The 12,576-nt window shown below is 39.1% G+C and overlaps 2 protein-coding genes across 5 annotated transcripts in view; one reads left to right on the top strand and one right to left on the bottom strand.

Moving 5' to 3' along the window:
- The window catches only part of stk10 (serine/threonine kinase 10), a 44,316-nt gene extending 36,172 nt beyond the window's left edge, over positions 1 to 8,144 (top strand). Inside the window, exons 11-20 of the mRNA XM_020638326.3 lie at positions 2,197 to 2,321; positions 3,148 to 3,271; positions 3,446 to 3,625; positions 3,754 to 3,846; positions 3,957 to 4,086; positions 4,236 to 4,360; positions 4,556 to 4,744; positions 4,854 to 4,979; positions 5,148 to 5,261; positions 6,367 to 8,144. Of these exons, the coding sequence (XP_020493982.1) occupies positions 2,197 to 2,321; positions 3,148 to 3,271; positions 3,446 to 3,625; positions 3,754 to 3,846; positions 3,957 to 4,086; positions 4,236 to 4,360; positions 4,556 to 4,744; positions 4,854 to 4,979; positions 5,148 to 5,261; positions 6,367 to 6,507 (1,347 nt within the window). The 3' untranslated portion in view covers positions 6,508 to 8,144. The remainder of the gene's footprint in view (positions 1 to 2,196; positions 2,322 to 3,147; positions 3,272 to 3,445; positions 3,626 to 3,753; positions 3,847 to 3,956; positions 4,087 to 4,235; positions 4,361 to 4,555; positions 4,745 to 4,853; positions 4,980 to 5,147; positions 5,262 to 6,366) is intronic.
- A 759-nt stretch (positions 8,145 to 8,903) lies between these two features.
- The window catches only part of sh3pxd2b (SH3 and PX domains 2B), a 38,313-nt gene continuing 34,640 nt past the window's right edge, over positions 8,904 to 12,576 (bottom strand). For all 4 annotated transcript variants that reach the window (XM_020638298.3, XM_065963336.1, XM_065963337.1 and 1 more), the window contains one exon: positions 8,904 to 12,546. In XM_020638298.3, the coding sequence (XP_020493954.2) occupies positions 11,026 to 12,546 (1,521 nt within the window). In that variant the 3' untranslated portion in view covers positions 8,904 to 11,025. The remainder of the gene's footprint in view (positions 12,547 to 12,576) is intronic.

Here is a 12,576-nt window from a genome sequence, read left to right as displayed (position 1 = left end):
CTTTCCTTACCCTTTCTCTCTTTTTTTTGTTCTGCTTTCTTTTATGTATTTAAGCACTTTTTAAAACTTTTCAAAACTTTTCTATAACTCTATATAGTCCAGCTAATAAAAGTATCAAAAAATAGGAACTAAGTTACTTACAGATCTTAATTTGAAAATCACAGATTTTTATTCTAGTCCCAGAGAGGAAGGGTCATTAGGAAGCTGTTTGGCAGAAAAGAGAGAGACCATTTTATTATCAGACACTTAGCCTTTCTTCTGAAAAAATATGCAACATTTGCCATTCATCAGGACCAATGGTGCCCTTTGTGTGGGCACAGTTCAGTATTCAGCAGTGTGAATGGAAGTTTCTGTGCAGCTTATTGTTGCTCTGCAGCTTCTGGATGCTCATGGACTGAGCACGATTGAAATCCTATTGACCAGTTGTGGAGTACTGTCTGTTTGTGGCATGTTAGTTTTTCCAGAACAGATTATTCAGCAACATGCAGTCAGATTGAATCGGCTATTTTTGTTTATGCGTACAGGACACTCACTTGTGTATGTGTTTCTGCATGTGTGAATAAGAGAGCTGTGTTTTTTTTTTTTTTTTTTGTCAATGACTAGTAATAGGAAGTACGGTCATGTGGAGCCTCATTCTCGATAACACAGCTCAGCCACAGAATGACCCACATGTCCTCTGATTATAGTGCCAGTGTGCACTTAATAGCACACTCTCAAAAGCACACGCACGTGGATTTACTGCTTTTGTAAATGTGTCAGCCAACTCTAAAGAAAATAAACAGTACAAAACAGATGAAAAGCAGCATCGAGTGGTTGCTCACACGTCGAGTATTGTGATTATTTAACTGTTGAATTTTAAAGATAATCACGCAAAATCACGCAAAAAATTCCCACTTAATACTTGGGTTTCCTCTTTTTCCTCTAATTTTCATCAATATAAACTGTTTCTCAAACAGGAAATGCTAACATGCTAACATGCTCATGCTTTGAGCTGCGCAGTGTTTGTAGAGTATACTGTGATCAGTTGGGTAAATATTGTCAGTGGAGGCTGATTTAGATAGGGGACATCGGAAAAGTAACAAAAACACGTGCTTTGTTTTTTCTATTGCAGGGTCAAATTACACTCTTAGACTAAACATTTAATTTGTTTCCTGTGCTTTCTTGCTCATACTTCCCAAATAAGAGAGATTTTTAAATTTAGATCACAGAGCAAAGACAAAAAGAGGTCATTGGCCTGATTTGTTAGGCTGATGATGAGAAATAGAGATTTTAAGATTTTGGTTTTCTTACAGCATTGATCTTAAGAGTTAAAAAAAAACAAATGTCAGTCTTGTTGTGTCGTACTGACAGGATTAGCTTGTGTTGTCAGACACTTCCTAGTTAGCGCTCCTGATGACAGTGACAGATGGAGAGTCTTGCATGATTGTTACAGTAGAACCAGACTGACAGGAACATTAATGGCTTTGTCAACACACATTAACCCACAGCTGCCTCTCCTTTATCCAGATACAAAGACAGATACATCTGAAATACACAAAATCAAAAAGGAACTCTTACACGTCAAAGCTTCTTGAATAAAGCATATTAGCCATTTGTAGCTTAGCAAGGAGATGCACATAGCTTGATAAAATGTTGATAAGGGCAGAGTTTGTTGAAACTGAAGATTACAAGTTAGAAAATATTTAAAAAAAATGTGCATGGTTGAGGTACAAAACAAATTAAATTCGCAGACTATATAGCTTGTTAATATTCTCTTGGATATTTGTTTGGGTCAACTTTAGTCGTTACTAGCATAACGCCAAATCTCTAACGGAGCCGTTGGCTAAAGCTACATTGTGAATAAAGGCACAAGACGGTGTTGTTATTTCTGCTGCATACATTTTAATCCTTACAAGTTTTGTTAAGGGGCATGCTATTTTTATGCAGTGTTATTGTAAACTACTTAAACACTTTATGAAACAGTAAGCTTGATGTTACATGTCTCGTTACTCATTTCGACCAACAAACCTCTTTTCAACCCAACATGTCTCTAAACCAGTCACTAACTACTAAGTCTTCAAGCAGAGGTTCACTGTAGCGTCAAACACACTTAGTGACGCAGGTAAATAAGTGCAAGGAAAGATTTGTCTTGTACTTCACGTTTGATTTAATCTCAGTATCTTTTGTGAACCTTGCCCCTCTCTGTCTTCCTCTCAGGACTTCTCCAGTAAGACTCTGAAGCGAACCAGGAAGTTTGTTATCGACGGTGTGGAGGTGAGTGTGACCACCTCCAAGATCATCAAGGACGATGAGAAGAAAGATGAAGAGATGCGGTTCTTGAGGTAGGCCTAAGTGATATACAGCACGAAGACTTTCGTAGATTTTGTACACGCATTTTTAAATTAGGATCTCAAAAAACAGAGTTAGCTGTGTTTCCCTTTCTCTTGTGTCTGCTTTACTTCATGGAAACACCATTTATTTTCATGCACGTTGGTCTCTCATGGGTCTCTTGTCCACAAGTGGTCGGATGTTGCTTTAACTTCATGTACTATTTCAGGCGCCCTTCTCTTTGTGCTTTAGCCCCCTGAGATTTGCCTTTTACAAATATCCAGTGTTTTGGAAAAAGACTAATTTGGGTAATGTTTTTTTTTTTAACAGTTTAGAGACATTTTATTTTCCTCTATCTTGAAGTGCATTTTGGAACAGGTTAAAAATAGTCTAGATGAAACAAGTTTGAATAAAAAGGACTACCACCGTCCAACACCTTAAATTATTATTTTTTATTTAATTTAGATTCTGTGTATTAACAACTGAGTCTTAGAAGCTGAACTTGTTTTTAACCCCCTAGGAAGGGTCTTATGCTTTACTACTGCCATCTGGTGGTAGAAACATGGATATTGCAGATATGACTAATTACCAACAGGCTTAGGTTTTATTTTATTTATTTGTTTTATAAATAATGCTTCAATTTCAGTTTGGCAGAAAGAAAATTGCAACATTGTTGGCATTTGAATCTCTAAAGCATACATATCTACTCTGTAAATTCAACCACATTTGTAGAATCACAGTAGTCACAATATCAAGTAAAATTGCAATTTAAGTTTTGTTTACTTGTTTTTGCAAGATTTTAAACCATGTAAATGTTAAAAATGATTCTGTTGTTTTCAGGCGTCAGGAACTGCGTGAGCTCCGTTTGCTGCAGAAGGAGGAGCATCGCGCTCAGGCTGGTCTAAATACTAAACTGGAAACACAAAGAGAACAAATGCAAAGACGCTTTGACCAGGAGATGAATGTGAGTCAAAACACCCAAACACACTGAGTTACTGTTGTAGTACGTAAAACTTAAGCATGACTTAATGTCTGCCATCAGCCAAGCTAAACATCCTACAATTTAAGTGTTTTTCATTTGTGCTGCAGTGACATTTTCTTTACATCAATGTTTTTGTTTCTTTAAAATGCCTCCCAGGCCAAGAAGAAGCACTATGATATTGAGCTGGAGAACCTGGAGAAGAACCAGAAGCAGACCATAGAAAAGATGGAGGCAGACCACAATGTCAAACTCAAGGATGAGACCAAACGCATCAAGTCAGAGCAGGAACGTGACCACCACAAGTTCCAGGATCAGTTAAAACACAAGAAAAAGGAGGTAGGCCTACGTTTTTACATTTATAAGGAACAAATCTACGCTCTATCTACAGTGCAGTAAATCACAATAGGATCCAGTGTCAGACACGCTTAATATAGCAGAAATGTGTCTTCTTTCAATATGTGTAGGTGAAGCAGTCTGTTGACAAGCTGCCCAGAAGCCAACGTAAAGATTCCTTGAAGCAGATGATGAATTCCTTCCAAGAAAAGAAGATTAGAGATGTAAGCTGTCTTTAATGTATTTCAGTGCATACCTAACTGTTTGATGTATTTTATAAACCCGTTTCCTTTCCTTCCCTCCCTCCATGTCTTTTCTGTTTTCTGTGTTTCAGGAGAATAACTTCTTGGCAGCTCAGAAGAACCACCTGGACAACACGCTGCAGAGAATCATCTCCAACAACAAGAGAGAGATCGCAGAGACGGAGAGGGAATGCCTTGACAGGAAACACCAGCTAGTCAGAGGTACACAATCTGTTTGGAACAGGGTTAAAACAATCCAATGCGCACCACAAATTGAACCCATACAAAGTCCCTGTCTTTTCGTTCTGTACCTTGTCAACATAACTTGTCTTCATAACACACTTCTTTTCTTTTCTCCTGGCTTTGATTAGAGCGTGAAGCTACGATATGGGACATGGAGGAGAAGAACCTGTATGAGAGACATCAGTTGTTGAAGCAGCAGCTGAAAGACCAGTACTTCCTGCAACGGCATCAGCTTCTCAAAAAACACGAGAAGGTAAATCAGTGGATGACAACCCAAAGCCAATTTTATTTTTTAAGTAAATCCATTGATCACATGTCAACATGAAGTCTTGAGTCAGGAATAGATTATGATGAACTAGTCAACATATGTTTTCTGTGTTCTCTAAAGCTTCCTTGTGTGTCTTCAGACCTTTCATAGTCTATAAGTGTATTTTCTGTGTCACTACAGGAGCAGGAACAAATGCAGTGCTACAATCATCGGATGATTGAGATTATGAAGGCTCGCCAGCAGCAGGAGAAGAGTCGGATGCCGAAGATCCAGCGCAGTGAGGCTAAAACGCGTATGGCCATGTTCAAAAAGAGCCTTCGCATCAACTCTTCAGGCAATTCCTCAGAGGACAGGGAGAAGATTAAACAGGTAGCGGGGGGAAGCACAGGTTTTTCTTGCTCCTTATTTAAGAATCTAAGCTCTTTCTTTACTTACTCACTCCCTGTACATCTCTCTCTCTCTCTCTCTCTCTCTCTAGTTTTCCCTGCAGGAGGAGAAGCGCCAGAAGTCCGAGAGGCTGCATCAGCAGCAGAAACACGAGAACCAGATGAGAGAGATGGTTGGACAATGTGAAAGCAACATCAGAGAGCTGCAGCAGCTACAGGTGAATAATCAGGGGAAACGGTTTCTCTCTTTTTTTTTAAAACATATTTTATCCTGCAAGCAACGGCAGATTGTACCAGTTTTTCCGCAGAACATATTTATACGTAAACACAAATGAGATCAGTGATGTGTTAGCGGTTGTTAACAAGCGCTTGTTTTTGTGCTTCAGAATGAAAAGTGTCACCTGCTGGTCGAGAACGAGACTCAGAGGCTAAAACATTTGGATGAACAACACAACCATCTGCTGAAGGACTGGAGGGATCAGCTGAAACCCAGAAAGAAGGTACACGTTTCCTGTCACACTGTTTTTCACAAAGCACATTTCAGACTGGCTTCCTCTTTATTTACTGGTGCCACTCCAGATCCTGACGCTGTTTGGTCATGTCATCCTCCACTCTCTCTCCACCCATTTCCTGTCTCTCAGTAGTTGTACTCTAGACTAAAGGTCCAAAAGCCCCAAAATCATGTTTGAAAAAAACAAGCCCCTTCCAAAAAAAAGGAACAGAAACTGAAGAGTGTTTCCAAAACTACAATTACACTTGCTTAGAAAATGTCTTTATTTTTGGTCTGTGTTCATTTATTTGAATACATATGTGTTAGAGTATTTTCAGTGGATATTAAAGTCAAACACTAAATTACTTTTACTAACTTTTTCTGACCTTATTGGTTTCACCCACTTGAGAAGCTAATGAGAAATAAACTAAAAGAAGGCATTTAAAAAAACAAAGAGAACTAATCTAACAATACACTTCTGATTTGTTGATATATATTACATTTGTTTGTTGTTTGTCTTTGTTCAATGTCTGAAACTATGCTGCTGTCTTGATTTCTTGAAAAAGAAAACTTGTATCTCAATGAGGAAAAAGATCAACTTTATAATCTGGACAACAACGGGGAGCAGCCAGTCCCTTCATTTTTAAGCTTACAAGCTTTACAAACACAACTAGAGCCCACTAGTGAACATTGCCCATCTGTGGTTCAACAGGGTGTTACATATTGTTGTATCATCTTTCCAAAAATAGCCGGGGACAATGACACCTCTGCAGGCTATTAATGCTTAATGCTAAACTAAGCTGATGTACTCTGAGTCTAGCTACCTACAGTACTAAGGTCACAGATATAAGAATGGTATTGATCATACAAGCTATTATTCAGTTAAGATGTCATGTTATATTCATGTGAAACACATGTATCTTTATCCTGACTAAACACTAAAGTCTGCTGAACGCTATACAGAAAGTTGGTCCTTTCTTTATTAAAGATGAATCTAGCTAACTGCATCATACAAGTGTAAATAAAATGACCTCTCTGTAATTAATAATTCTAATTAGTAATTAGTATTCTAATGCATATTTTGCTTTCCCCTTCTCTTCCGCCGACCCTCTCAGGCGCTCGAAGAGGAGCTGAACATGAAGAAAAGAGAGCAGGAGGCTTTCTTTAGGATGACTGAGAGTTCTGATTGTCCAAACCCAAGTTCACCCAACAAGCTGTCCAAGTTTGTGCCTTACCAAGACTCTTCCACCACATAGAAACTGTTGTGATGTCGTTACCCAGTATGTCCTGTCCCACTGTTAGCGCCAACACATAACCATCAAAACACACAACTACAGGCTTCACACAACAGCCTGCTGCCTTCGTTTTCATTTGCTCGGCTTGTAAAGGCAGCACGCCTGTCCCTCCATTAGGGTTCCCTTTTTGTTTTTTCCGTGACTATTTATGTTTTAACTCATGTTCTAGGGTGTTTCTTTGACAAAGGTTTCAAAACGCGTATTCTTCACATGACTCGATTACAGCCTGTGCTCCCAAAGAGTCTTTCTTTTCTTTTTTCTGTTAACGTCACATTGATCACCAGCGATCATTCAACTCCTAGCATGGGAAGGGAATTTACTCCCACACTAAGTGGAAGATTATTTATTTTTTTTAAAACCTGTTGAAACGGTAACAAAGCACTTTCCACCGATCCCAAATTATCAGCAACGTCTTCCAAAAACAATGACCAAAAAGTGTAATGATTTACCAAAATGTTTCCTGTTTGGGATTTAGCAGCTGAAGTCTGCCTTTATTTATTTGAAGAACAACCTTATCCAGATGTATCACTGTAAATGCTAAGTTAAATATTTTTCTCTTGTTTTAAACCAACACCAATCATATGAAGGATGTGCTTTTATTTTGTATCTTGTACCAAATGAGGGATGAGGCTATATCAAGATCAAACTTTTAGTTTTTAGGTTTTTTTAAATGATTACTTTAAGGTGAGATTTTAACAGATAAGGAAATCTAATTGTTATTCCCAATGTGTTGCTTTTGTAATATATATTTCTTTTCTGTCGTACTTTTACTGTAAAATCAGTCACACTGGATGGGAACTGACAAAGCCAAAGCGAAATACTGTTGTCCTTTTTTTTTTCTTTTCTTTTTTAGGATGTGAGGAAGTTTAAGTTTGAATAAAAAAAAAGAAATATATTCATATTGTTGTTGTACCATGTGCAGTGACTGCACCGCCTGCTAACCAAAGTGCAATATTCCATGTCCGTCTTTGCTAAGCTTCAAGAGGTTATTTTTCTTACACGTTGCCTTCCTTTGCACTGAGAGGAGGAATACTATGAAGAGTTCAACTCCAAAAGCAGATGCATCACTTTTTTTTTTTTAAATGAAAGTAACAGCTTTACCTAATTATTACATCTTAATATATATATATTTTAAATATTATTTGTAAAGGCAATCATTTCAGAGTTTGACTTTCAGATGATCACTTTTGGAACACAACTCTTCATATAATTTGAAAGGGAGCGCAACGATTCTGTCTGCTGTCAAATGCCTTGAAATGTAGAAGTGAAACAAAATCCTTCAGTTTGCAGCGGCGAGGAGATTGTTGCATGTTAGGTGAGAGGTGTGTTTTTTTCCTGCATATTTATATGGAGCAAGTCCTGCATCAGGTACATCTTAATCCCTCTCACCCCTACTCTCACAAAGTCTCCCAAAGTATTTGAACTTGTTATGAAAATACTTTTTTTTTTTTTTTTTTTTCCTATCCTGCTCAATCTATGCCTTCCACTCTGCTTCGGTTTACATGATATTATTTGAATGGAGGGATTGTGAATGTGAATGAAACTGTATCCGAAGGAACCACTGTTGTAAATAACTTAATAAAAGGCAGATTTTCTAATGTGGTGTTGGTTCTTTTTTTAATTTTTTAAATAGTGGTTATAGTTACACCATCAAACACATCATTTTAATTTCCTAAATCTCTGAACAGCTTCATGGTAAATCTGATATCCCAAGATTTGTTGAAAAGAGCGGGAAACATTTAGTGATAGTTGGCAGCGTATGAATCTCATGATGATGACATAATGCTTCGGTTTCCTCAACACTAACACTCAAGGACTTTGCTTAGAGAACACATGAATATTAAGAGGTTCACCTGTATATTACAGTTAGTTGACTTTTATATTTGCACTTTCACCGTTTGGTCAACACCCAACTCTGCTGCAATCTTTTTTATACCATAGCAACATGTAAAAAAATCTGGATCAAGACGGTCTGAAAAACAAAACTACTATACAGCATAGAGAAGACCTAAGAGGAACTTGGCTTCTTATCAGAAGGTGATCCCAACAAACACGATTTAAAGCTGCATTCTCTTTATGCTCTGTTTTTGTCTCTTGAAGAGGCAGCCAAAAAAGACTGTTAACACACACTAGACAGTTTTACTTGTCATAAAACACTTCCAGAGTGCGTTTAGTCATAGTCTTGAAAGATGCTAACCGTGACCTATCCTGATACAAAAATCAATAATTAATTGGTGCATAGCTAGAAAGAGGATTTAAGGTTTCAGAAATGTTTGACTTGTGACATAAATAAACTTAAATATTCCCATTTTCTTTTTAATTTATTTGAAATTCCAATGAAGACACATTACAACAGCTGGACTGAAAAAGCAGACACTTTTATTGACTTATGTAAAAGGAGACTCAAATGTAATGAAAAAGACAGGAAAAAAAAAGTACAAAAGATTACAATACTGAAATGATGACATCAACACTCTGGCCTCGCACTTTACTGTACCTTCCTCCTTCGTGTTCACAAACCACACCTGAACAATCATTTTAAGGTGTATTTAATATCTGCCATTGTTTCCTGCTCCATAACTAATCGATGTTTTAGAAATGGGTGGAAGGTGGAATTATATTAAAGCCACTACAAGCAGAACAGTATCAGTGTTCTAGCTTTTAGTCTTGTCTGTTTGTTTCTCACCATGAACATACATGTTATTTCCAATGTTATTGAACTTTACACATATTCAGAACTGATATGGTCGACAACAGTTTCTGAACCACTTATTGTGAAGTTGCTTCGTACGGAGCCCGGGAGGTGACATGGAAATGTTTTCTTCATGCACGTGTGCTTTCTATTTCATGCACCTGTTTTATAATCTGAGCGTTTTGGCAACTTGCATGCAGGTTTAAATTTCTCAAAATAATAAAGAACCATGTGCAAGGTACTACAACACACACACGATATATAAAAGTGGTGCCTGCAACACAAATAAAATACATGTGTGAATTACTTTAGTCGTGCGTTCAAGTTACTAAAACTGAAATAGAAAGTGTGTGTGCGTGAAAAAAGAAAATATATCCATGTCACCTCCTGGGATCTATTGCTTCACATACTTTTCTTGTGACATAATTTTCTTTTTTAAACAACAACAACACACCCTTTTGTACCTTTTGTAAAATAAGCCTATCGCACAAATCAACCCAACCAAATTCCAGCTTCGCTCATTCTTCCTCCGATCCCATCACAAAGTAAAAGACATGACATATGGCCTGTCAAAGCAAAGTGACAGCAGCAAAGATATGCCTTTCATTTCTATACAATAAAAAATAATTTTATATACTGACCAACACTTGAAACCAGTCAAGCATTCATGTAAAACATTACTTTTGTACATTGGTCACACTTTGCTGTTTCTGTATATGAGCACCAAACTTCGGTAAAGAACAGACTGTACATTTACAATACTGTAAATCATTGCACAAATCACTGTCGAGCTCCAATGTTCTTATCTCTTAGGTCAAGCATCAGGTACAGGTTTGCAGATTTGTCACATCACACATTCCTTTTTTTTTTTTTGGGCAAGAGATAACATCATCCTGTGAAATACTCACAGAGCTTCTTCTCATCTTGTAATGTTTACCTCTAACTGTGGTGGATATTTGATATAGTGAGTATAAAAAACAGAGCTAAAAAATGACTGACACAACTATGAAATAATAAGATGCACTGCTGCAAATCTCCTCTTCCTTCAAGCATGTGCAAACCTTAAAACTGACCTCATTTAAAATGTTTGAAAAAGTGCACATCTGTCGCTGCAACAGTAAGTATGCAGTCAACAAAGAAAGCATTACAACAGCACATAAACTAATATGCATGTTTCTAGTATAACAAACAGCACTCCTACTTGGCAAAGACATCTCTTTAAGTGATTGCTTCTAGCACTCGAAAGCCCAGATATATAATCATTGAACTGCCCCGGTGAGTTCATGTGCGGACGTTGTCTAAGGGACAAAAGGCGTTTTTTTCTTCTGCTGGATTTATGTTCCAGTGATGTAGATTTCTGATGTTAATTAAAATGTTTTTTTTTAAAGATTCCAACCACGGACTATATCTACAGTTGCATACAGTATATGTAGAGTAAGCACTGAAGCACTTTGCATATAACATAGAGGCACTATATTATAGAAGGCATGGGTGGAGATACGTTTACTGCTGCTCTACAGGCTGGACTTTTCACCGACAAATTCATGTAACATTTAGATAAAAACAAAAAAGTAAACATCACAAGACCCAACAAGGCCATATGTTATTGCTGGTTCAGTTTAGGTAGAATATTATCATCAAAATAAAAAACAACAAAAAATGTGTATCAATTAAAAAAAAGGTACCTATAAATAAAAAAAAGCTAATAAGCTACAAAGTAGTAATATTTGTTCTTTTCAATCTTTTTTTTTATTCATATGGCAATGCTTTTTGAGAGCACATTCACACTAAGGTTTCTTGCTCAGATAATTCGAGGGGATCCAGCCCTCCGCTTCTTCTCCCACATTTTTACAGAACCACCAGCCGCTGCTGTTTTTCTCCATAACCTCAAACACTGTACCCACCTTGAAGCCGGATGTGTTTTCATCCCCTTCAAAGTCGGCCACAGCCAGATACAGCTCGTCCTTGCTGGGCTCTTTGAGTAAAGGTGGGAGCTTGTCCTTGGGTGGGCCGGGCTTCTCACTCTTCAGCTGGGGTTTGGGAGGAATCGGGACTTTGTTCGCTTTGGCTTCTTCTTTCTCCTTGTTTGGAGGTGGCAGAACGAACCCTTTGGGTTTTGGGGGAGGGGGTCTGCTGAGTTGGGGAGGTCCCTTGGGAACGTCCTGGGCTTCTTTCAGAAAAGGTGGAGGTTTCAGCTCGGTCGGGCTGGATGGGTACTCCTTCTTTGGAGGAGGAGGTCTCCTCGGAACCATGGTGGGGGGTCTCTGAGGTGGCTCCTTGTGGGGAGGCACTGCTGGTTTAGCAGGGGGTGATGAACTATCATGGCTGTGACCATTTATGTGTTTAGGGGGGAGTTTGGGCTCATCACAGTTCTTACCATTATAAGCCGTTGGGATATGGATGGGGGGAGAGCTTGGGGGTGGACTGGGATGGGAAGTGGAGGTGCCATTCTGATGGTTCACCTCAGAGGCCACGTCTGCAGGTTTGGAAGGCCTCAGCTTGCTCCTCAGGTTGGTGATGTCCAGTTTGTTCTCTGCCGGAGGATCAGGCTTGGCAGCTGGAACAGGCTTAGGTCTGACCACTGGCTTCGCTTTCATGAACACTCCCGGGCCAGCTGGTTCTGGTTTCTCCTCCTGCACTTCTGGTTTTGGTTTTGGTGGCATCTTAGGTACAGGCTTCAGATTAAACTTCTTCACCTCTTTGGCAGAGATCTTGTGTCCACATTCGAGACCCATCTCATTTCGTAGGTGGAGAGCTTTGCTTTTATCTTCTTTCTTTGGCTCCAACGGTTTGTCTGGTTTGAAGGGAGCTGCTTTGGGTGGCACCAGTGGCATGATCACCCCGGGAGCAGGGGGTTTTGGGGGCAAAGGTTTGGAAAGTTCAGGTCTTGATTTCTCTCCTACTTCTATTTCAAAGCTTTTATTGATGGACTCTCTCCGTGGAGGTAGAGCAGGTTTGTCCTCGGCTGGTGGGACAACTGGGGCAGGAGGTAAAGGAGCAGAGATGGAAGTGGCTCCCTTGCTGGCACTGGACTTCCAATCCCTTAGCTTAGGCCGGGCACAGGACTCAGGGGCTGAGGTTGGCTCATCTGGCAAAGGCTTGGACCAGCTGTCATCAGTGCTCGAAACAGTTGAAGAACCGGCATCTTCTAGTCTCAGCTTTTCCATCTCATTGGGTAGAGGGGCAAGGAAATTTGGCCGCACGGCATTACTGGTCTTTTTGTATTTGTCGATAAAGTTGGCGGGGGCCCAGCCCTCTTTATCCTCGATCTGGATGTACCACCAACCACTCCCATTCTTGTCAATCACCTGGTAGGTTAAAAAGGAAACTTTGAAACT

The sequence above is a fragment of the Labrus bergylta genome, chromosome 14 (assembly GCF_963930695.1).
Source record: "Labrus bergylta chromosome 14, fLabBer1.1, whole genome shotgun sequence".
Classification (NCBI taxonomy): domain Eukaryota; kingdom Metazoa; phylum Chordata; class Actinopteri; order Labriformes; family Labridae; genus Labrus; species Labrus bergylta.
This window is presented reverse-complemented; position numbering and strand designations above follow the sequence as displayed.